The following is a 25768-nucleotide window of genomic DNA, read 5'->3' on the forward strand; positions in this document are numbered from 1 at the left end:
GGTTCTACCAACCATGGGTCAAAAATATGTGGGAAGATAATTCCAGAAAGTTCCAAAAAGCAAAACTTGAACTTGCCACCCACTGGCCACTAGTTACATTGTACTTACACTTGTTTACATAGCATTTTCATTGTATTAGGTATTATAAGTAATCTAGAGATGATTTAAACTATGTGAGAGGATGCGCAGGCACTGTGCCATTTTACAGAAGGGAGTTCAGTCTCCAAGGATTTGGGTTTGGTAGGGGGCTAGTCCTGCAATCAGTTCCCCTGCACACTGCGGATATCACAGGGATGACTGTACAGGCTTTTGACTGTTTCTGTGGTAAAACAGAATGTTAAGATTGAAAAACATTGGCCTGTTGCTAAAATTTATTAATATCATTTGTGTTGCTTTGATTCCTAATTAAATATTACTTTCCTAAAGTGGTCTAATTCATTTTATCTGTGGTTCTTCCTAGAAACAATTTCCTGAGGCTTTGTGTTCTTAAAGTTACCCAACAAAGTGAGAAGCATTTGGAGAAGATCCTAAATGTGGATGAGTTTGTGAAGAGAATTTTCTCTGTGATTTATAGTAATGACCCTGTTGCAAGAGCCATCACACTCCGGTATATTCTGTTACGCCGCCGAGTCACCACAAGATTGTTTGAGTTGTATTTCTATACCCCCAAAAGGCCGTACATTTACTTCTGTTATTCTGAATATTAAGAATTCATTTTTGTTTTTCCTAGTAAGAGTCAATGAGAAAATATGGTAACCATCCCAATCTGTAAATGCTTTAGAGCTAACCGTCTGTGATACAGTTTTGGTAACTTATGTTTCAGACACTCCTTTTGTAGGTAGATGTTCTGATCTGTTAACTCAAATGTAAGTATGGTTTAAAAGAAAGAAAGAAAGTGAAGTTTCTCAGTCATGTCCGACTCTTTGTGACCCCATGGACTGTAGCCTACCAAGCTCCTCCATCCATGGGATTTCCCAGGCAAGAATACTGGAGTGGGTTGCCATTTCCTTTTCCAGGGGGATCTTCCCAACCCAGGGATCGAACCTGGGTCTCCCGCACTGCAGGCAGACGCTTTAACTTCTGAGCCACCAGGGAAGCCTCATGCTTATTTTGAACTTTTACCTTTCTGACCTTGTTCTTCCTTTTTCATGTCCGTTTTCTGTATTCATCTTTGGTTATGTGCTCATTTTTATATATGATAATTTATATCTTGACTCCTTGGAGAATGCCAGGTACAACCACCTTAGTTTCTTCAGCATTTCCTTTTCTTTCTTGGCATTAAAAAAATTTTGGTAGAATTTCATTTTGTAAGCCTTAAAACCAGCTTGAACCATATCCTCTTTTTAGGTCTGTCATCTATGAAATTAGTATGTGTAAACTTTGGATTTTTGAAATTCACTTTCCTAAACTATACCTTCCTCTATTCTGATATGAGCTCCAGGGGACAGCCTCTACTTCTCTTGATGTTGAGAGATTTGAAAATCATGATACAAGTAATTACCGATGTGGAAAAAAGACTGGGAAGTCTTACATTTTTACTTTGTGGGTCTGCTTAATAGTAAAAATATTGGACTCTTAATGCTTTGCTAAAATGGACTTCTTTATACAACATTAGAAAATTGGCATTTTGATGCTTTAGTAATTCAAAAGTTTGTTTTCCTGGGCTGTCTTTGGTACTTGGCATGTACTTCAAGGTGATTTTTTATTTTTTTTTAATTTTTGCTTGTGTTAAATTAACCATGTTAATTTTTCTTACATGTTGAAGTATGGAAAAATGTTTACAGAATTTGAGTCACTAATTTTTAAAATTGATATGTCATTAACCTGAGATTTATGGACTGACCTACAAACTTTAGTTTTGGTAAGCTTTGCCTGTTTCTTACTTTTCTGATCTTGAACTTATTGTATTTCCATTCTTTTTGGGTTTCTCTGTTTGCGTAGGATGTTGGGAAGTCTGGCATCAATAATTCCTGAGAGGAAGAATGCTCATCATAGTATTCGGCAGAGTCTGGATTCACATGATAATGTAGAAGTTGAAGCTGCTGTTTTTGCTGCCGCTAACTTCTCTGCACAGTCGAAGTAAGCCTAGGCCTTTTATAGTTTGGCTCCCCAAGAAGAGGTTTTGAAAGAATAGCTCATTTATATATGTAAACACTAAGGGATATAGAAAAATGTAAACGGCAAGATGTATTTTCCATGCTGGGAAAACAGGACTTAATCCATAAAATAGAAGAGTTAAGTACAGATGTTGGCATTAATGTGTAAATGAAATTAAAGTTCTCAGAAGGACAGGATCAGCCTGGGATTAGAATAGTTGGGGAAGGCTTCATTGGGAAGCAGAAGCTTTGTTCATTGAGGTGTCTTCCCCAAACCTATACTGTCCTAATACTGAATTATTCTTTTCTTACTATCTTCTCAAGTCTGGACAGTTTGACAGAGATAATAACTGGAATTGAAACCAATTTTAACTTCTTTGGGGTACCATACTCTATTATCTTATAAAATAGTATTTCTCTCTCCATATATATATATATATTATTTTTTGATGAAATATTGGCCATAGTTTTATTAATGTGTTTGACTTACTGGATTATCCTCTCTAAAAAATAATACTATTTCTTTTACTGACTGATGATGTGAAAATAACACTGCTTCTGGAGGGCATTTTGGTAATATGTATTTTGTATATCCCTTGGACCTAGAAAATCCACTTATAAGAATTTATCCTAAGGAATCAGCAGTGTGTACTGATACTTACTTGCAAGGATGCTAGTTATAGGGTTATAATAACAAAAAAAAATTAGTAACAAATTCCAACCAGTGTGCCAGTAAGATAAATAGGATTATACAGTGAAATACTATGTCAGCTTTTATAACTAATTTATTTTAGAAATATATTTGGAAAAAGGTTACATAATAGGTTATATGATATTACAGATTTATTTGAAAAGCAAGTATTTAGGATATGTATCGAAATATTGTCTCTGAGTGAAGATATTATCTTATTTTTATTTTCCTTTTTACAAATTTCTGTATATCCTGCTAGGAGCAAATTTTGGTTTTATAATCAGGTGACTAATGAATTTTTTAATGTAAAAATAGCATTTATATTAAGAGCCTCTGCTAAATTTGGATAAGACTTGAAATAGTTAGGAGAAGGCAATGGCACCCCACTCCAGTACTCTTGCCTGGAAAATCCCATGGACGGAGGAGCCTGGTAGGCTGCAGTCCATGGGGTCTCGAAGAGTCGGACACGGCTGAGCGACTTCACTTTCACTTTTCACTTTCATGCATTGGAGAAGGAAATGGCAACCCACTCCAGTGTTCTTGCCTGGAGAATCCCAGGGACGAGGGAGCCTGGTGGGCTGCCATCTATGGGGTTGCACAGAGTCGGACACGACTGAAGCAACTTAGCAGCAACAATCTTTATAGTTTAATTATATGCTCATTCATCTCTTCAACTGCTCTTATCAGACCTTCAGAATTCCAGGATTATTCACTGGAAAAGGAGATTAGAGAACGTAAACTGTGTAGTCTTTTATTTACTGATTGAAAGTAGTAGGTGTGACAGTAACTGAGGAAGAGAAATATCTAAGTAAAGATGATCCCTATTTGTGCTTTTGAAAATTGGCATTTTTTTCTTATTGAGAGTCATGGGTATTGCAAGAACTTTTTAAAAATTACTTTTATTGGTTAAGAGTTATATCTGGTGAATATTTATCACACTGTCATGGTGTGAGTACTTTAAATCTGTCCAATTAAGTGTGTCCTTGGAGTAGCTCTAAAAATAGTTTTCTAAATATAGATGATAAATTTGTGGTTTAGTATTAGAATGTGCTTATGAAAATCATTTTTGTCTCAGTTTTTCTCATGTGTGATTATCAGAAGCTAATTTTATCAGCTGTGGAATTTCTGATCTATCTTGGAAAAGATTAAGACTAAGTAACATAGTCAAGGCTATGGGTTTTCCTGTGGTCATGTATGGATGTGAGAGTTGGACTGTGAAGAAGGCTGAGCGCCGAAGATTTGATGCTTTTGAACTGTGGTGTTGGAGAAGACTCTTGAGAGTCCCTTGGACTGCAAGGAGATCCAACCAGTCCATTCTGAAGGAGATCAGCCCTGGGATTTCTTTGGAAGGAATGATGCTAAAGCTGAAACTCCAGTACTTTGGCCACCTCATGCGAAGAGTTGACTCACTGGAAAAGACTCTGATGCTGGGAGGGATTGGGGGCAGGAGAAGAAGGGGACGACAGAGGATGAGATGGCTGAATGGCATCGCTGACTAGATGGATGTGAGTCTGGGTGAACTCCGGGAGTTGGTGATGGACAGGGAGGCCTGGCGTGCTGAGATTCATGGGGTCGCAAAGAGTCGGACATAACTGAGTGACTGATCTGATCTGAACATAGGAATAACATGATTCTTCATTTATAGAATTGATGACCATTAAACATTTAACAGTTTATATAGAAGCAGTTTTTAATATACCAGGCTTCAATATGGTATACTTGTGATTTGTGATGTTTAAACATACCAAGTTAGTGCAATAGTTAAGTCTGAAGTACTTAGCAGAATGTATTAGAGAGTGAAAATCAAGAAAATACACCTTTTCCAGATTAGCATGTACCATGGGAAGTTCCATGGACAGGGGAGCCTGGTGGGCTGCAGTCATGGGGTCACAAAGAGTCAGACACGACTGAACAACCACGCATGCACACACACGCATGCACTTCCCTCAGAAATGGTGACCTGGTTTGAGATCAGATATCTCAACCAGTACAGATGGATTTTTATCTTAGTATCTTTATTAGTTTTGGATCTTAGAGTAGTTGACCAAAAAAAAGCTTTAAAAATGGATTTAATCCTGTTTCTACCTGTCTGCTACCATAACCACAGGTAACTTGTTCTGAGGGTGTGCGTGCTCCGTTGTGGCCAGCTCTTTGTGACCCCATGGACTATAGCCCGCCAGGCTCCTCTGTCCATGAAATTTTCCAGGCAAGAATACTGGAGCAGGTTGCCAGTTCCTTCTCTAAGGGATTTTCCTGACCCAGGGATTGAACCTGTTTCTTTTGCATCTCCTGCATTGGCAGGCGGATTCTTGACCGCTGTGCCACCAGAAAGGTTTTAATTGTTAAGAGCTAGTCCCAGAGGAGGAATTGCAAACCCAAATGACTTCAGGAACCTGGAGGCATTGTCAAGCAGAGTGGTGACCTCTAGTGGTCACTGGTGGACTGGAATGTGCACACCATCTGAAAGGGTAACTGCTCCTGGGTACCAGCTGACAGCGATGGTGCAGGAACGTATGACCAGTGTTGTCAGATGTGAATTTGGGGTGGGAAGAAGCTGGAGAATCAGATTATTCTGTAGTCTCAGCGAGTGAGACTATATATTCTTAACGTATTTTTAATGCTGACATTAAGAGTTTTAAAAAATATTATTAGACCAAAAAAAAGGAAAACTCCAGGCTTCAAACTTGCAGTTTATTGACCCTAGAGGCCCGTAACAATTTTTTAAACTTTGCATTTGTTAAAAAAGTTATTATTTAGTTAGTTAAGACATACTTAGTGAATATCCATTATGTCCAAACTCTATTCCAAGCACCAGGCATACAGGAGTGGAAAAGATGAATGCTCTGTTGCTATGTAAACCCACAATAGTTTCAGCTGCTCATTAATGTTACAGAAAAATAAAGTAGTTTTGTCATTATGATGATGACCTAAGTAAGCTCCTTAGGTAGAGTGATCGGGGATAGCCTCCCCGAAGAGGTGGCATTTGAGCTGAAACAGTCCTGAAGAAGAGGCAGCCATCTGGAGGAAGGATATTCCAAGCAGAAGGAATAACAAATACAAGAGCGCTCTGAAATTGAACAGGTCATCTATAGATACCTAATACACCTCTTGCCTTGTACCCAAAAGACATTTAGAGCTTACTTTTTCTTACTGAATATAAGGCTGATATCAGAGCAGTAATTTTCAAACTATTTGGTATCACAATCTCTTTACACTCTTTGGCATTATTGACACCCTCAAAGAGCTTTTTTTGTTTATATAGATTACATCGATTGGTATTTACTGTATTAGAGATGAATGCCTAAACTTAAAATATATTATTAATTCATTTAAAGAATAACAAATTCCTAATGTGTTGACACAAAAATATCTTTATGAAAATATTTTTCCAAAACAAAAATCAATTTTGTGGAAAGAGGGACATTGTTTTTTACATTTTGACAAATCTCTTTAATGTTGGGCTGGATTGTCACATCTGGTTCTGCATTTACCATTTTGCAATGTGTTGTTTTGGTTAAAGTATATGAAAAAATGCCAGCCTCACACAGATACATAGTTGAAAAAGAGAGGAGTATCTTTAAAGATTTGTAGGTAATTATGGATATTTTTCCTTGATCTCTAACAGAACTAGAAAATTGTTGGTTCATAAAAGTTAGTTGCAATGTGAACTCTAAAACCGTATCAGTGAACATGTACTATTACATTGAAATCTGTTGGCATCCCTTACCTATGTGTGGTTTTATAACTTAGACATTGGTCTTTTGGGAAATATTGGTTCACTCTGTTAATGCAGGTCTACCAGATGTTGGCCCTTTCCATTGTAAAATATCAAATTTGTTGTTAAATATCAAAGGATCATATTTGTTGTTATCACCACTGATCTCATCAGGAAAGGCTTTAAGTATTAAGCTGTCAAGCTCATGGTGACAGATACAAGTTTTCTGAAGTGCTAGTTTTTGTTTAGAAGCTATGATTGGCAAAAAATTTACCCAGTTATTGTTCTTAAAGTTACATGCTTACTTTATTTATGTTTTTAGAAGATAATATGCAAATAGCCATTTCTGAATAGTTATGGAGTTTCATGAAAAAATGGCTAGTTCATCTCATAACTCTAAGGATTGCGTAGTGCTTACCCTGCAGACAGCCGCTGTGTAATTTATGTGTGCTTTTTATTTTGTCAGAGAATGTTAAAATAATATCTTAATGGCAGAAAATATTTTATATAGACATCCATTGAACTGCAGAGTGAAAGTATTTCATGCCTTATGTGTCATGAATCATGACTGAAAGAACCAAGTTTGATCATGTTACCTGTATCATCTTTCCTTACATATTATATAGTTTTATCCCAAGCATTCATGTTACTGATAACTTTTGCAACATTCAGTGTTATTTCAGTTGCAACAGACTCAAAAGCAACACCTTAGAAAATACTTTTCAGATATATAATATTTTGAAAATGGCTACTTTTAAAATTTTTTATTTAATTGAAGTATATTTAACTATGTTATTTTTAGGTATACAGCAGAGTGTTCAATTTTTTATATATATATATCTTTTTTATATTCTTTTCCCATATAGGTTATTATAAAATATTGAACATAGTTCCCTGTGCTGTATAGTAGGTCCTATTGGTTGTCTAGTTTATATTTAGTGGTGTGTGTGTATTAATCCCTAACTTCTCATTTATCCCTCCTCTCCCCTTTCCCTTGGTGACTACAAATCTGTTTTCTGTATCTGTGGGTCTCTCTCTGTTTTGTAAATAAGTTCATTTCTATCATTTTTTTTTTTGATTCCATGTATAAGGGGTATCATAAGATGTTTGTCTTTCCTAATCTGGCTTATTTCATTGGGTATGATAATCTCTGGGTTCATCCATGTTGCTGCACATGGCATTATTTCTTCTTTTTGTGGCTGAGTTATGTTCCATTGTATGTATATACCACGTCTTCTTCGTCCGTTCATCTCTTGATGGACGTTTAGGTTGCTTCCATGGCTTGGCTATTGTAAATAGTGCTGCAGTCAACACTGAGGTGCATGTATCTATTCAAGTTATGTTTTTCTCCGAGTGTGTGCCCAGTGGGGGGATTGCAGGATCATATGGTAGCTCTGGTTTTAGTTTTTTAGGGAACCTCCGTACTGGTTTCCAGAGTAGCTGCACCAGTTTACCTTCCCACTAACCTCGTAGGTGGGTTCCCTTTCTTCCTCACCTTCTCCAGAATTTATTATTTGTAGACTTTTTGATACATGGCTGTTCTGACTGGTGTGGGGTGATACCTCATTGTATTATCGTTTTGCTTTGCACTTCTAATAATTAGTGATGAGGGGCATCTTTTCATGTGCCTTTTGGCCATCTGTATGTCTTCTTTCTTCTTTGGAGAAATGTCTATTTAGATGTTCTGCCCACTTTTTTTATTGAGTTTTTTGTTTTTCGATATTGAGCTGTATGAGCTGCTTGTGTATTTTGAAGATTTATCTCTTGTCAGTTGCATCGTTTGTGTTTTCTCCCATTCTGTAGGTTGTCTTTGTGTTTTGCTTATGGTCTCCTCTGCTGTGCAAAAGCTTTTATGTTTAATTAGGTCTCATTGTTTATTTTTGTTTTTATTTCCATCTTGCTGGCAGACAGCTCCAAAAAGATATTACTGCAATTTATGTCAAAGAGCATTCTGCCTGTTTTCCTCTAGGAGTTTTATGGTATCTGGTCTTACATTTAGGTCTTTAATCTAAAAATGGCCACTTTTAAATAATTTGGCTCTACCCATATTTCCCACTGCGTTTCTACTACTTCATACTTACTCTGTTTTTCTAAAATTCAGAATATTTTATTTTATTGTTTATATTTTATTGTTTTATTGTATATTGTTTTATTTTATTATTTTATTGTGTATTTTATTGTTTATATAAATGATTAGCTTGTGTGTCAAAAGCTTTTCTTAATTAAAAGTGTGTCCTAAAACACTGTAGACTGAGATAGTGACCTTGAGTATTTCAGACAATGTCATTCAGTAATGAAATTGCAACAGTACTCATAAATCAGAGCATCTTTCCTTGAAGATCATGTGGGGACAGTGTTGGCATAAGCCCACTTGCTTTGTGGAGTTTTGGTTTTGGTTGCATTTCTTTCCCCATCCCCAGCATCTGACCTTAGGAATATTAGTTATGATTGGAATATTGCATTTCTCCTGAGCTCACTGTGTTCTATATAAGTCCTTAGAAAACTTAAGCAAATTTAATTTTTTTGGTTTTAAAGATTGTACTGTTTTCTCTTTCCTAAGGGATTTTGCTGTAGGAATCTGTAACAAAATCAGTGAAATGATTCAAGGTATGTATTCTTCATTTGGTGTTACGAAGTGACTTAATGGTATTTATACTAATAATAGCTGCTAACATTCATTAATTACTTACTATGTGCTAGTCACTATTCATTCATTTATTCATCGAAATAATGTTTATTAAGTGTCTTCTAAATGTCAGAACTATTCTAGGAGCTTAGGATGCAATACTACACAAAGCAGAGTCCTTGCCCTCGGGTAACCTGCATTCTAATGGTGGAAGGGGTGGTAACAATAGATGAGCCAATTTATGACATACCAGGTGCTATGGAAGAAAGGTGAGGTAGGGATAGTCCCTAGAGTCCATGGCAGGATGGAAGGGGAGATGTTTCTGTTTTATATCTCTTGATCAAGGAAGACTTCTGATCAAGTGATTCTTGGTAAGAAATGCATATTTTTAGGGGGAAAACATTCTGACCTGGGGGAAAACTCAGGGACTCTCTTCACTCTGCTAATATGCCTCCAGTATCTTCCAACTGCGACTAAACCCAAATCCAAATTGCGTACTGTAGCCTACAAAGGCTTCCCATGTATTACCCCATTTACTCTCGTAATAGTCATAAAAGAAAGCTCTGGGGTTACAGCATTGCACAACTCTAGAGAACACTACTTCTTTTGTATTTTTCTAAATGGTGTGTCTTTGTATTGTGTAATTTGGCAGACTTGAATAGGTAATACTCTTCTTTTATGGAAAAGGAAATGGAGCCATAGTAAGATCACTTAGTTGGAGACCAAGATAAAGTGATTGAGCTCTCTCCGGTTTCCCTTTATTCCTTTGTCTTCCCCCTCTACCTCCAGAAAAAGGCTGCCCTGCAGAAAGCTCTCATTAGAAGCAGCATCACTCATACATTAAGCAAGTTTTTGCTAAACTTCTGCTGTATCAGACAGCATCTCAGCAGGAAACATGTCACACTTGAATTGCAGTAATTCAAATAGGGTTTAATGAAGGAGCCATTTACAAAGATGTGGGCAGAGTAAACTAGAGGGGATGATGTTGTCCTGCACTGTCTGAGCTGCAGGGGAGGGAGTGCTTATCAGAACCTGGAGTCACATCCAGAAGGCCACTTTGGAATACTGACGTTCAGGGGGATGCGACTTGATGTGACCTTGTAGAGGAGCCAAGGAATAAATACGCTGACTGACCTGAACTTCCCATCTGCTGGGGCTCTCCACACAGACAGGGCAGATAGCAAGGGAGTTGATGAAAGCTATACAGGTAAGCCTCCTAGGATGCTGGAGGATTCTGTATAACTTGAGTGGTGCATATATATGAATATAGATACAGGCATATGTAGAAATCTATTAATGTACGTATTTAAGATTCATTTTTGTCCTTTAGTTTTATCTATACAAAATTAAAGTAAATAAACAGGAATTAGGAGGTACAGAGAGAAAGGGAGAAAAGCAATGGGGTAGGAATGGGGGTGGGCTTCCCTGGTGGCTCAGATGGTCGAGAATCCACCTGCAGTGTGGGAGACCTGGCTTCAGTCCCGAGGTTGGGAAGATCCCTTGGCGGAGGGCATGGCAATAGTGGAGGGCCCACTCCAGTGTTCTTGCCTGGAGAGTCTCCTTGGACAGAGGAGCCTAGCAGCCTAAAGTCTGTGGAGTCGCAAAGAGTTAGACATAACTGAGCAACTAAGCACAGCACAGAAATGGGGGCAAGGTGGAGGAAGATTGGAGCCCAACATACAGAAGTGGCAGGTGAGTTTGAGGAATAAATATCCTTAAATTTTAAGCTGCTTGTGTTTCTGCGAAGTAAAATTTTGAGTCTCCCTAAACATGACTTGGCAATTAAACAACAACAAAACCTTCGGTAAAGGTGTCTGTAAACACAATGAATCCTCTGACTGCTGGACTGAGAATAGGCTTGCAGAGGAGAAGGGAGGGATATGAGACAGGAGTCTGCTGTGGGGAAGCTCTTAAGTAGAGACAACACTTAGGAAACTTTACAATGATCCAGTCAGGAGATAGTGGTAGAAATGAACCAGTATGACAGCAGTGAAGGTGGGAAGACTGTCCGATTTGGTTTATATTTTGAAGATAGAAACCAACAAGATTTGTTAATAAATTTGGATGTGAATGTAAGAGAAATAAGAGAATCAGGAAAGACTCCAGGGTCTGAGAAGCTGTGATGATGGAGTTGTCATATTTTGAAACGGGGAAAGTTTTACACAGACAGTTTCATAGTAAATATCAGAAATTCTCTTTGGGCCCTGTTAAGCATAAAGTACTTCTGAGATATCCCATTGGTGATGACCAGAAGGTAATGGGACATATGCATCTGAAATTCAGGGGGTAGGAATGAGAGGAGAGGCAGTCTTTAAAAGCAAATAGCTGATTGCAGAAGCCATGGGATTATATCAGCTCACTCAGGGAAAGTACATAGGAGAAGAAGATAATTTATTAGCAACCCCAAGGAATATCAGAAATTAAAGTGTGGATAAAAGAGGAGAATACAAAGATATTGAGAAAGGACAGCCAGAGGAAGGACAAAAACCAGGAAGAGTGAAAAAGCAAAAGCCATTGAGAAAGAGTTCAAAGATAGAATGGTCTTGCAAATGCATTCAGTAACTTAAGGATCAAAACAGCCGTAACACAGGCCTGATCTGACCCTGCACAGAGAAAACCAGGGAGTAAATACTCTGACATTCTTCTCTCTGCCATCTCCTGGGGGTGCTCTGCTTTGGCTAAATCTGAAGAGCGGCCAAACAGTACGGTAGTCGGTGTAAGCCACTGTTGGATGTTGAAATGTCATGTATTCACACTAACAGTTACTGTTATTGTTAGTGTTATTCACACTAACAGTTATTCACTGTGGCAAAAAGCACTCATCAGCAGAGATAAATTAGCTTTTGGCATATAAGTAGGACATTATGATTGACAGTTTTTTATTTACTATCACTGTTAAGCCACGCTGTAGAAGCAAAGACTTTCTATTTATTTAGCTCCAGTGTTGACAAGAAAAGATGCTTTGGAATCAGTTCTCAATGAAATTCCAGCTGTGGATGCTGTAAAGAAAGGCAATGCTACACAAAGTTCAGAGAACTTTGCAACTGCTCCATACATAGTCGTTCACATCCTGATCTTGACTTAGTGTTGAAGGAGATAATTAAAATTGTAAATATAACAGGTTATCGCCATTGAGTTTGTGTATATGCATGTGTATATATGTTCATGAATATGTATATGTTTTGGTATGCTATGGGAAGAAAGAGGCAGCAAATATGACTGCTTTCTACTGTGCCTTTTAAGGATATTTTTTACTATCAGCCTGTAATTTAATAATCACCCCCAAATCAAGATAAATACTTTAGAAAAAACTATTGAACTTGATTACCTCTAATATAGTATTACATAAGCATAATATATAAGCGTAATATAAATTTAAGCATATACTAGTGTACTACTTGGACTTCCTGGTGGCTCAGGTGGTAAAGAATTCACCTGCAATGTGTTTTTGTTCCTTTAGTTTTATCTACACAAAATTAAAGTATATAAACAGGAATTAGGAGGTATAGGATTTCCCTGATAGCTTAGTTGGTAAATAATCCACCTGCAGTGCAGGAGACCCTGGTTCAATTCCTGGGTCAGGAAGATCCCCTGGAGAAGGGATAGGCTACCGACTCCAGTATTCTTGGCTTCCCTTATGGCTCAGCTGGTAAAGAATCCGCCTGCAGTGTCGGAGATCCAACCTGGGTTGGATCTCTGGGTTGGGAAGATCCCCTGGAGAAGGGAAAGGCTACCCACTCCAGTAGTCTGGCCTGGAGAATTCCACTGACTTTAAAGTCAATGGAGTCGCAAAGAGTTGGGACACCACTGAGCTACTTTCACTTTCACTCTCAGGAGGTACAGAGAGAAAGGGAGAAGAGCACAGGGTAGGAATCAGGGCGGGCTTCCCTGGTGGCTCAGGCAGTAGAAAATCCGCCTGCAGTGCAGGAGACCTGAGTTCAGCCCTTAGGTTGGGAAGATCCCCTGACAGAGGGCATGGCAATACTGGAGGGCCCACTCCAGAGGGTTCGATCCCTGGGTCAGGAAGATCCCCTGGAAAAGGGAATGGCAACCCACTCCAGTATTCTTGCCGGGAGAAATCCTGTAGACAGAGGAGTCTCGTGGGCTATAGTCCTTGGGATCGCAAAGAATCAGACATGACTGAGCGACTAACCATTGAGTGTGCTGTTTGCTTTTAAATAGTCATTTTGCTAATGGAATCAGCCCTTTTGAATGTGAGGTATTATCCAGGATGAGGTCAGAAATCTCTAAGTGTTCTTCCCATGTGCAGGTCTAGCCACTCCAGTAGACTTGAAGCTGAAGTTGATCCCCATTCTGCAGCATATGCACCACGACGCCATCTTGGCGTCCAGCGCGCGTCAGCTGCTACAGCAGCTGGTCACCGCCTATCCTTCCACCAGAATGGTGATTGTCTCTCTGCACACTTTCACTCTGCTTGCAGCTTCATCTCTGGTTGATACGCCCAAGCAGGTAATTTCAGTTTCCTTTAAACTTCCTTTTTCTTCAGTAAACTTGCCTTTTAAGTATTAATATGCTAAAAAAAATAAGTAAGTAACCCATAAGTTTTGATAGTATTGAGATCCCTTTCTTTGAAAGATCACAGTTTAATTTCCTTTTGCTTGTTCTTTTCCCTCTTTGTATTCACAGTATTGATTCTTGGGAGTCTTGTGAAAAAAGAGGTGGTGGTGAGGGTACAGAGCACAGCATGGAGTTGGTGTGGTAGGGAGGAAGATTTGAGTTGTATTCTCAGTGCTGATTCTTGGGAGTCTTATAAAAATTAAATGAGGTGGAGGTGAGAGTACATGGCAGAGCATGGAGTTGGTGGGTGGAAAAAGGAAGAGTTGAGTGTTTAAGGCCAGGTCTTGTGCTAGAACCTTGCAAGTTAAGTGAAGGTGTATTTTTATACAAGAGGAGAAAGGCCCGAACATGGGTACATAGCGAATAAATGACAGGGCTGTAATTTGAAATGAGCCCTATCTCAAATCTAAAAGTTTCACGAAACTACAGTGCATCCCTAACGATAATGTCAGTGATGGTGTCACTCATGGAGTAACTTCTTTCCTCTATAGATTCAGCTTTTATTGCAGTATTTGAAGAATGACCCTAGGAAAGCAGTAAAGAGACTTGCTATTCAAGATCTGAAATTACTTGCCAATAAAACACCACATACTTGGAGTAGAGAAAACATTCAGGTATGTAGAACTTCAAGCATCATTATTTTATATAGAAAAATAATATGATGTCATATTACATTTCACTTTACATTTTTATGTTATTTTTGTCATCTTAAGTGTTTGAATATGGAAGATTTCTAAGAGTATTGTTGATATTTATGGCAGAAGTTAAAACTGGCCAAGTAAATATATAAAAATTCTTTATTGTTTTCCCTTTACTTTTTTCTCAATTTTATTGAAATATAATTGACACACAGCACTGTGTAAGTTTAAGGTATATAGCAGAACGATTTAACTTAGAACATTGTAAAGTGATTATCTCAGTAAGTTTAGTGAACATCCATTTGTGTCTATCTCATATAGACACAAAGTTAAAGAAAAAATTTTTTAGATTTACTTTCTTAACTAATTTCATATATAACTTACAGCAGTGTTAATTATATTAACCATGTTGTACATCACATCCCTAGTCCTTACCTATCTTATAAATGGAAGTTTGTGCCTTTGACTGCCTTCATCCAACTGCCCTCTGCCTCTGGTAACCACAAATCTCTTTTTCTGACTGAGTCTGCATGTTCGTTTGTTTTCTTGCTTTTGATGTATAATTGAGCTATAACATTGTTAGTTCCTGTTATGCAAGGCAGTCATTTTTTCCATACATTTGAAAATGATCACCATAAGTCTAGTTGCGATGTGTCACCATACAAAGATATTACCTAGTTACTGAAAAGCTTATATCCTTTAATGTTTAGATTTGTTGTAGTTCATTAGACTTATCTCTTAGTTCCTTTTCTAATTGTCCCATAGCAGCACCATGGCTAGTTGAGAAGCCCTGTTAAGTTGTTTATTTTATTCCTGTCTCCTTTACTCAGTTTAGGGAGAATAGTTTTGGTGCTGGCTATGATTTATTAGAGAAGAGGTAAAGCTTATTTCTCCTTTTCACACAGAGGAAAAGACAGTCTTAAGTTTTCTTTTGTTAATACAAGAGAAGATCTCAATCTTTAGACTTCTAATGTTACATCTTTTATAGCATTTCTTAGGTTACATTGATGTTTAATATTTTTCTCAAGATAGAACCCTTTTTTTTTTTTCCACCCATTACTGATAATGCACCACTTTTTAAAAAATGCTGCTTAAAGTGAAATGGAAAATTGTTAAATTCAATCTTTATTTTCATGGATTTTATTATTTCTTGGTATCATCATAGCTACAGTGTAACAAAAACCACTGAATTTCAGATTATGAATACTGAGCTGCTCTTTTTTTTGTTTGTTTGTTTTTTGCAATTTTCTAAACGTGTCTTGGAGAAGGCAATGGCAACCCACTCCAGTACTCTTGCCTGGAAAATCCCATGGACGGAGGAGCCTGGTGGGCTGCAGTCCATGGGGTTGCTAGGAGTCGGACATGACTGAGCGACTTCACTTTCACTTTTCACTTTCATGCATTGGAGAAGGAAATGGCAACCCACTCCAGTGTTCTTGCCTGGAGAATCCCAGGGACGGGGAAGCCTGGTGGGCTGCCGTCTATGGGGTCGCATGGAGTCGGACACGACTGAAGCGACTTAGCAGCAGCAAACATGTCTCAGTGGGCTTCCCAGGTGGCGCTTGTGGTACAGAACCTGCCTGCCAATGCAGGAGACATAAGAGACGATGGTTCAATCCCTGGGTCGGGAAGATCCCTTTGGAGAAGGGATGGCTACCCACTTCAGTATTCCTGGGCTTCCTTGCTGGCTTAGCTGGTAAAGAATCCGCCTGCAATGCAGGAGACCTGGGTCCGATCCCTGGGTTGGGAAGATCCCCCCAAGGAGGAAATGGCAACCCACTCCAGTATTTTTGCCTGGAAAATCCCATGGACAGAAACGCCTGGCGGGCTACAGTCCATGAGGCCGCAAAAAGTCAGACACAACTGAGCATCTAAGCCAAACATGTTTTAATATATTATGATTGATAGTTGCAAATATCCCAAGAGATGAAGACAGTTATTAGTATTTGTACTTAATAGATGAGCAAATTAGGATTCAGAGAGACTTAATATGGTTAAGAGAGCTTCTTAAGAGGGCTTAATTAAGAATTTAATTAAGAGAGCTCTGTCCTCTGGTGCCTTTTTCCTACTAAACAGGAAGAGAATGTGCTCGGCCACTTTAGGGAACCAGACCCAGTGAAAGCACTGTATTATTATTCCATCTCATTTCTTTCCTTATTGTGAATAAATCACACACACACTTGTAGAATGTATATTTAATAGTTTAAATAATAATTGTAAGTCAGCGCATGTAGTCTCCATCAGCTAGAAATAGAACACTGCAAAAATCACAGGACCCTGCTTCCTCTTCTCACATGCTTCTCCCTGATCAGAGCCTTAATACCGCCCAAAGGAAACCACTCTTGACTTTTGTGATAGTCACTTTTTGCTCTTCATAGTTTTACCATCTATGCCTCCCTAAAAATACACTGTTTAGTTTTGCGTTTACTGCTTTTGCTCAACATTGTACTGATGAGACTCGTCCATGTGGCTGCATGTTTTTTCCTTTCATTGCTATTCCTGTGTCCCTTGATGGCATTGGGGGATTGGGTCTAGTACTCCCTACTGGATACCGAAGTCCTCAGATGCTCAAGTTCTTTGTATAAAATGAAGCAGTTTTTGCATATACCTATGTATATCCTCCTATATACCTTTAATCTCTAGATTACTTATAATACCTAATACAATGTAAATACTATGTAAGTAGCTGTAAATAAAATCTAAATTCAGTGTAAATAGTTGCCCTTTCCATGCTCTGAAACGGTTAAGAGCTTTGACATAAAAATTTTCTGTCTTGAGGGTATAGCTTTATAAGGGCCATAAATCGGTCTGAACCTGGGCCTTCTTCCAGGGATAGCATTTTGAGAATATTTCCTATTCCTTACATGGTTGTTACCCTGTTGAGGTTTTCTAGCTCTTCTTGAATCAGTCTTGATAATTTTTTTTCATGTAATTTTTTTTGCAGATTCATTAGTATCAACAAAAGGAGAACCTTTATAATTTGTAGTATGTCTATATTTAAAATTTTATCTTTGTTTTATTCTTACTATTGTGTTTATGTTTCCCTTTTCTTTATTAAACTTGTCAGCAGCATGGCTTTCTTACGCTTCAAGTGGTTGGTACATTTATTTTTATTCTTCTGTTTAATAATGGAAGCACTTAAGGCTATTAATTTTCATCTCAGTGCAGGTTGCCACGTTCCATAAATTGCAACTTTTAGTGTTCCCTTTGCCATTAACGTGAAGTACACTTTTAAAGTCAGATTTACTGTGGTGTCATTTACTCACTGAAACTTTTCCAGGTATCCAGTTCTAGATATGCAGTTTGTTTCGATAAATCTATACAGTTGTGTAACCACCACCACAGTTGTGATGTAGAACATTTTTCAGTCACTCCAAAAAGTTTCTTCAGGCCCCTCTGTAGTCAGTTTTTCGCCTAACTCCTGACTCCCACTGACCAGATTTCTAGCCCTGTGAGTTTGCCTTTCCAAAATCTAAATGGATTTATATAATTTGTAGCCTTTGGGGTATGGTTTCTTTGGCCTAGCATAATGCTTAACATCATTCATCCATATTGTTACATGAATAGTTCGTTCATTCCTTTTTACTGCCCACTCCAGTGTTCTTGCCTGGAAAATCCCAGGGACGGGGGAGCCTGGTGAGCTGCCGTCTATGGGGTCGCACAGAGTCGGACACGACTGAAGCGACTTAGCAGCAGCAGCAGTATCCCAGTATGTGAACCACAGTTTATCTGTTCACAACTTGATGGACATTTAAACTGTTTCCAGGTTTTTTTTTCTATTATAAATAGAATTCCTGTTGTACAGACCTTTATAGGACATTATTTGAGTGAATACCTAGAAGTGGAATTTCCAGGTTGTGTGGTAAATCTGTGTTTAACTTTGTAAGTTAAACAAATTGTTTCCTGGAATAGCTGTACCATTTGGCGTAGTCACCGGCAGTGTCTGAGTTGCGGTTCTGTATCCTTGCTTGCACTTTCTCTTGTATGGTTCTGTAGTTGTAGCCTTTTGAATAATTGTGGAGTGCTATCCCATTGTGGCTTTAATTTGCATTTCCCTAGTGACAAGCCTGTTCAACCTTTTAGGCTTGTCATCACCAGATCTCTTCTTTGGTGAAGTGCGTATTCTAATCTTTTATGCTTTTTTTTTTTTTTAAGTTTTCTTCTTCTTTCTGAGTTTTCTCTATGTTCTAGATACAAATTCTTTATCAGATGTATATTTTGCAAATATTTCCTGCCAGTATGTGCCTTTAATGCAGTGCCTTTTAAATTTTTTTATTGTGGTAAAAGTCACATAATATAAAACCTACTATTTTAACTGAATTTAACTGTACAGTTCAGTGGCACTAAGTACATTCACACTTTTGTGCAACTATCACAATCATCCATCTCCTAAAGTTTTCACCTTTGTAACTGGATCTCTAATATAATAAGTATTTTTTGAAGATTTTTGTTTTCATGAAATCTAATTTATCATTTTTCATTCCTTTTGGGGATTTATTTTTGAGTTTTATCTAGGAAGTCTTTATCTAACCCAAAGTCACAAAGATTTTATCATATATTCTCTTCTAGAAATTTTATAGTTTTAAGTTTCATATTTAACTCTATGTAGTCCGTTTTGAGTTGACTGTTGTGCAGTGTAGCAGACCTGGGTTTGTTCCCTGTGTCAGGAATATCCCCTGGGTCCCCTGGAGAAGGGAATGGCTACCCACTCCAGCATTCTCGCCTGGAGAATTCCATGGACAGATGAGTCTGGCAGGCTACAGTCCATGGGGTCGCAAAGAGTCAGACACGATGGAGCGACTAACACTTTCACTTTTCATCACGTACGGTGGAAGGTAGGAATCAAGATGTGTTTGGGTAGCCGTGTGTTCCAGCACAATTTGTTGAAAAGACTGTGCTTCCTCTTTGAGTTACCTCAGCATCTTTGTTGAAAATCAGTTGACCTTATCTGCATAGATCTATTTCTGGATTCCAGTCTGTTCACACAATTCTGATTTCTGTAGCTTGAAATCTATGTCTTGAAATCAGGTGGTGTGGGTCCTCTAGTCTTTGTATTTCTTCTTTATCTTGGAAGTTGTAGGTCTTTTGCCTTTCCTTGCCTTGCCTTGAATCAATTTGTCAGTTTCTGCAAAAAGTCTGCTAGGATTCTGATCGACATTTGCATCTACAGATCAATTTGGAGAGAGTTAACATCTTCATAGTGCTGAGTTTTCTATGAACACGGCACATCTCTCCATTTATGTAGAGCTTCCTCTGTTCTCATCAGTGGTTTTTAGTTTTCAGCATACAAATTTTGCACATATTCTGTATGGTGTTCCTAGGTATCTCATGGTTTTTGGTTATATCCTCAGGTTCCATATCTACAGATTCAACCAACCCCAGACTCAAAAGTATGAAAGAAAAAAAATCCCAAAAAGTCCCCAAAAGCAAAACTTGAACGTGCCACCTACAAATTTGCCAGCAACTATTCACATAGCATTTACATTGTATTAGGTATTGTAAGTAATCGAAAGATGATGTAAAATGTATGGGAAGATGTGCACAGGCAACTTACATGCAAACACACCACTTTAGAGAAGGGACTTGAGCATCTGAAGACTTTGGTATCCACAGCAGCGCAGAGGGTCTTGGAACCCCTGCAGATACTGAAGGTTGACTGTATTTTAAATCATTTCGTTCTTTTAATTTCCTTGAGAGCCGTTTTGATTTCCCCTTTGGCATGGAATTAGTTTTGGTTTGCATCCATTGTCTCATATAGATAAAAAGAAAAACAAAAAAATTTTTTTTTTGCTTGTGAGGGTAACTCTTAGGATTTCCTCTAACAGTTTTCCTATGTGTCACGAAGCGGCGTTAGCTACAGTCACCATGGTGTGCACTATACCCCTAGTACTTACTTTTCTTATAACTGGAAGTTTCTGTTTTTAAAGTGATAAGCTTTTTATATTTGTTGATGGAATTTTTGTTGTTGCTAACCTCTTGTTCAGTTCAGTTGCTCAGTTGTGTCCGACTCTGCGACCCCATGGACTGCAGCACGCCAGGCCTCCCTGTCCATCACCAACTCCCGGAGTTGACTCGAACTCATGTCCATTATTAATTCCTAATTTTAAAGTTTCTTTGCAGCCCAGTGTAGGGTCACTTTTTATAAACAGTTCATGGAATTTGAAAAGAAGGTATATTTTCTATATAATGTAATATATTAAATAATATAGATAAGTATATAATATATATGTATTATGTATTGATGTTATATATTATTAACATTTATTTCAGTATAAAACCGTATGAAATCTGTATAGTTAGATTTACCTCTTTGGACTTACTCTGAATCTTTTTTAGTAGTACAACATGACTTATTTACAGCTCTTGATGTAACTTCCTTCCTCTTAGACTGTTTATAACGTGTCCTTTTTGTGTCTTTTGTTTCATTACTTTGCTTTGTTATTTTGATCAGGTTTTCTTTGTTTATTCTCTAGTGAATTAAAGAGACTTTGACATGGTAATTAAACATTATTCTTACTCTGCCTACCTCTATACTTAATATATTAATGTAAGAACTTGTGTATCTCTATTCAGAATGAAAAGTATGTTTCATTGTTGCAAATTTTGGCAGGCTTAAGTACTCTTTTCTACTTCCCTTCATTCCCACCCCTTCTCTTTTGTGTTAAGATAATCTGGAATATAAATACCAGTTACTGTTTTTTCTTTAATACTATGTAATTTCTTTTTTGTAGTAAATTTTTTCATAATATTTCCATTGAATTTCACAGCCACACGAATGGTCACTTAAGTGTTAACTGTTTTGTTGATTTCACAGCTTACTAGTATTTCTTCAGTATACCCCATGTTCTCTGGAGTTTTTTGTTCTGATTTATCTCTTTCTTGTGGCTTTTTTCATTAGTTGTTTTTAATTGAAAATATGTATTTTTGAATATTTGTCTCTCCCACAAGGAATATTTTCCTGAAACCTGATTTTAATTAAATGGATATGATCAAAAGATCATTTTTTTCAAAGTGTGGTGTATTTTTTGAAAATATTAAAATACAGCAGGAGAATGTTCTAATGATTTAATCTTTACAGAGTAATAGCTTGTTGATTTCAAATTTGAATTTTGCTCTTAGTCACCAAAAATAATTATTTTTCTTCTAGGTCTCCCTCTTCTTTCTTCATTCTTTCCTTCTTTTCTTCCTCTGAGCCAGTCTTAGCTCTTGAAATACCAAGCTCTCAAAAAAACTTGATTTTTGAGTTTTGGTATTTCCAATGCAAATTTAATCTATTCTATTGCTACTTTTGCTGGTGTTTTGGTAGGTATTATAATTTCCACCTGTAATCAAATATTCCAGCTTTAAAAGAAGTACCTTCATTCTGAATGTTTTAAAAACCTGAAGGAAGGAAGAGCTTAAAATCAAGGCCCAAGAATAGTGTATTCTTGTTAAGGTTGTCAGAAATAATTTCGTAGGAACAAAGATAGTTTTTCACATGTTTATATTTTTCTTTGGATTTAAAAAATTTTATTTTTAATTGGAGGATAATTCGCTTTACAATATTGTGTTAATCTCTGCCACGTGAAAAGTGAAAGTGTTAGTTGCTCAGTTGTGTCCCACTCTTTGCAGCGCCATGGACTGCACATATGATAGGGAGGGAGGGGAGGACAGGGAAGCCTGGTGTGCTGCAGCCCGCGGGGTTGCAAAGAGTGGGACACAACTGAGCGACTGAACGACAGCAGTGTCTTTGACACAGTACGTGTATTTTTAATTGAAGTGTAGTTGACATGCAATGTTATGTTCGTTTCAAATGTAGCCCGGTGATTCAACATTTAAATACTTTATGAAAGGATCATCACAATAAATCTGATAACCATTTGTCCTCATTCAGGCTTACTGTAGTGTATTCACCAGATTTCTTATGCCGTACCTCACATGCCGTGACTTTTTTTTTTAATGACTGGAAGTTTGTACCTCTTAATCCCCTTCACAGAGTATTTTTCATGTGGCATGTCTCTTTAAGGATTATAAACCGCCATGCCTTTCTAGAACACATCCCTGGTGGCCAGTCCCATACCAGAGTAGAGGAGAAGCCCCCACTTAGGAGCTGACCCAGAAAACAGTAAATCAGGACAGAGCCTCAGTTGAGCAGTGAGTTAAACCAGCCTAGAGAGAGAGAAATCCAGACCAGATAGTCATTGACAGTAACAGTGGTGGTGTGTGAGAAAGGGGGCCTTCATTTGAAGAATTAGATTTTTCCTTTTGGTTGATATGAAAAACAGTCCTGGTAAGAACAATTTTTTAATAGGTAACATCCTTGAAACAGAGACTTTACCAGAGTTTATCATTGAAATATGACTAATGTGCTGTCTCTAGGGAGCTTTGATGAGCTCAGTTAATTACTACTTTGAATTAATTGGACCTTTAAGACCAGTATGTCATTACAGAGAGCCTTTTAGAAATCCAGTACTGTGCAAAGTGACACTAATTAGAAGATGACATTGTAAATAATTCTAATAAGATCTTCTAATGTTTTGTTCAATTTTTTAAATGATAATTTTTCTTCTTTAAAACTTTTAGTATCATCTTACATAACATGTCTCTCTTACCTTCTTGATTATCCCAAAAGGTTAATCGTTCTCTTATACATAGAGCACGTCATAATATATAATTTTGAATTTGCGTAAATACAGGACATAGCCTCTGGGGCTATTTGATTGAGAATTTTATTCCTAGATACAAACAGTACAAGGCAAACCAGTTAAGGCAATAAAAAGTGGATAAGTGGAAGTGGTCTCAGTATTTGAATAAATAAGTTATAACTGTAATGTACCTAATAACAATCACCGTTTTTAAAAAAAGCTTTCTTTTGAACTTCAAAAAAGCATCTCTATCTGCTTATATTTCTTCATCCCCTACTCTGTCGGTAACACACTTGGATATAATTCTGTCCCCTTACTCCTTTGCTTAGTTAAAGATCACCAGTGTTCTTCTTAATGCTAAACCCAGAGCTTTTTCTGCCTTGCCCCTCTTTCCTTTGGGTCCGTATGACACCGTCAGCCTCTCTCGTCTCTGGCTTCTTTGGGCCTCACTGTCCTCACTTGCTTTTCCCACTCTCTGAACTTCAGCTTCTCGAGATTCTTCACTGCTCCCTTTCCTCAGAGTTGAAGTTTTTGAGTTGAGTTCGTCTACATGCTTTCTTCCATTTACTCTCTGCCTCCCTTAACCTCAGCCGCTACATCCTCTAACAATTGAGCCCACTTATCTGAGCTCAGTTGCTCTCCAGCACAGTAGCTTAAAGAGGTTGTGAGTGCTCTTTTGTCTCTTGGTAGCTGTTTGATCTTACAGATGATATATGTCACCTCCTCTTATATTTTAAATTTCACTTCCATTTCTTTTAATGCCAATACACTCATGTGTCAAAATTCAGATGCTCTAAAAGGCTATCTGGACTTCCCAGGTGGCTAGTGATAAAGAATTTACCTGCCAGTGTAGGAGACGCAGGAAACGCAAGATTGATCCCTGGGTCTGCAAGATCCCCTGGGGGAAAATGGCAACTCATTCAGTTTTTTGCCTGGAGAATCTCATGGACAGAGGAGCCTGGCAGGCTACAATCCATGGGGTTGCAAAGAGTCAGACATGACTGAGCACAGCACACAGCAGTAGCAAAAGGCTATGTATATAGTAAAGTATTTCCCACCTTTCTGCCATCTAGTCAGCTCCTTTGCCCGGTGGCAACCAGTGTCTAATTTCTTATATGTTTTTCCAGAGATATATAAATTCTGTGTAAATCTTTACCCCCATTTTACAGACAAAGAAGTTGAGACTCAAAGATTTCAATAATTGGCTCAGATCACGGAGATGGTAAGTGGCAGAGCCAGAATTCTAATGCAAGTCTTCCAGTTAAAAATCTGCTGCATCTCATATTCCAAATGCCCGGTGGACATTGCTTTTTTGTATTTCAAATCTCCTCCTATTTTCTGTTCTTATGCAAACATTCATTTATCCACATAAATTCTTAAGTCTTTGTAAATGGAATCAATATTCTCTGGTCATCAGTTTTTAAATGTTGTAATAATAATTGAATCCTTATTCATTCCCTCATGTACAATCTCCTTCCAAGTGTCTCTCATATTCATCCTCTATTCTCCACTCCTGCCACTGGGTTCTAGCTCAGGCCATCACCAGTAAATGATTCACTGGATTACTGCCATAAACTACAGGATGGCTTGTTAGCTCTCAACTTTCTTTGTTAACTTGTTCTGTTTACCACTGCCAGAATAATCTTCCCATCACTTTAGATGACTTTATTCCTCTCCAGTGGCTTCATTTTTTCTTTCTCATCCTGTTTAAATTATTCTGCCTAACTTTCAGAGCTCTCTAATCTGGCCTAATCTTCCCTACTCAGTATTTCTCTCTCTTAGCCTTCATCCCTTTTACATACATCTCCTCTTACCACAAAGAAGCACTTCATATTCTGGCCTTACTGACCCAGTTCTTTTTTATATCACCTAGACTGGCTTCCCTTCCATTACCAAAACCTACTTTGTGTTTCAAGTCCATTTCTTTGCTTTCCACAGTAGTGTTTGCTGCTGATGGTGTTTTGTTATTAACTAAATTTTTCTTTCAATTGAAAAAGTATTGCATGCACATGATATATATATTTTAAAAAAGCAGTTCATAGGTGCACAGTGAGCAAAATATAAGCATCTTCCATCTCTTCCCTCAGGTGTCCTCTGTAGAGGTGATCACTGTTACTAGTTTCTTAGGCATCCATCCTTCCTGAATTTCTTCATCCACATGCAAGCATGTGTATGTCCCATCTTTTTTCTGTACAAATGAAAATAATACTCTATCATGTTAAGAATTTTTTATCACTTAAGAGTATATCTTGGAGAACATCTCATATTAGCACACAGATCTACTGCATTCTTTTACCAGCTATGTAGTACTCTCTCTTTATTCCCAGTACTCCATCAATGAAAGTTAGAGTTGCTTCCAGTATTTTTACTGCTGCTGTTTATATTGCTACATTGACTAGTTTGTTTAAAAGAAAAAAAAAGTTGCCTCTGTGGACATAAATTTCCAAAAGAGGAATTTAAGTGCTGGAAAATGTTTTGTATTTAATGCCAGTTACCAATCAATGAGATTGACACCCTTTGCCTTTCTGTCAGGGCTTCCCAGGTGGCTCAGTGGTGAAGAAACTGCCTGCCAGTGCCTGAGATGGGGATCATTTGATCATTTGATCCCTGGGTCATTAAGATCCCCTGGAGTAGAAAATGGCAAGCCAGTCCAGTATTCTTGCCTGGGAAATCCCAGTGGGCTACAGTCCATAGGCTCACACACAGTTGGACATGACTTAGCAGCTGAGCACACACACATGCACCTTTCTGTCAACAGTGTGGTAGAGTGCCTGTTTCCCCATACTCTTTTCAGTGTTAT

At 37.8% G+C, this 25768-nt stretch overlaps 1 protein-coding gene across 1 annotated transcript in view; it reads left to right on the top strand.

The window, feature by feature from the left end:
• INTS7 (integrator complex subunit 7) overlaps positions 1 to 25768 on the top strand; it is an 83419-nt gene that overhangs the window by 17870 nt on the left and 39781 nt on the right. The window contains exons 3-7 of the mRNA XM_019976615.2: positions 461 to 607; positions 1942 to 2079; positions 9063 to 9109; positions 13399 to 13598; positions 14198 to 14320. Coding sequence (XP_019832174.2) covers positions 461 to 607; positions 1942 to 2079; positions 9063 to 9109; positions 13399 to 13598; positions 14198 to 14320 — 655 coding nt within the window. The remainder of the gene's footprint in view (positions 1 to 460; positions 608 to 1941; positions 2080 to 9062; positions 9110 to 13398; positions 13599 to 14197; positions 14321 to 25768) is intronic.

This window comes from Bos indicus, chromosome 16 (assembly GCF_029378745.1).
Source record: "Bos indicus isolate NIAB-ARS_2022 breed Sahiwal x Tharparkar chromosome 16, NIAB-ARS_B.indTharparkar_mat_pri_1.0, whole genome shotgun sequence".
In the NCBI taxonomy this organism is placed as follows: Eukaryota; Metazoa; Chordata; class Mammalia; order Artiodactyla; family Bovidae; genus Bos; species Bos indicus.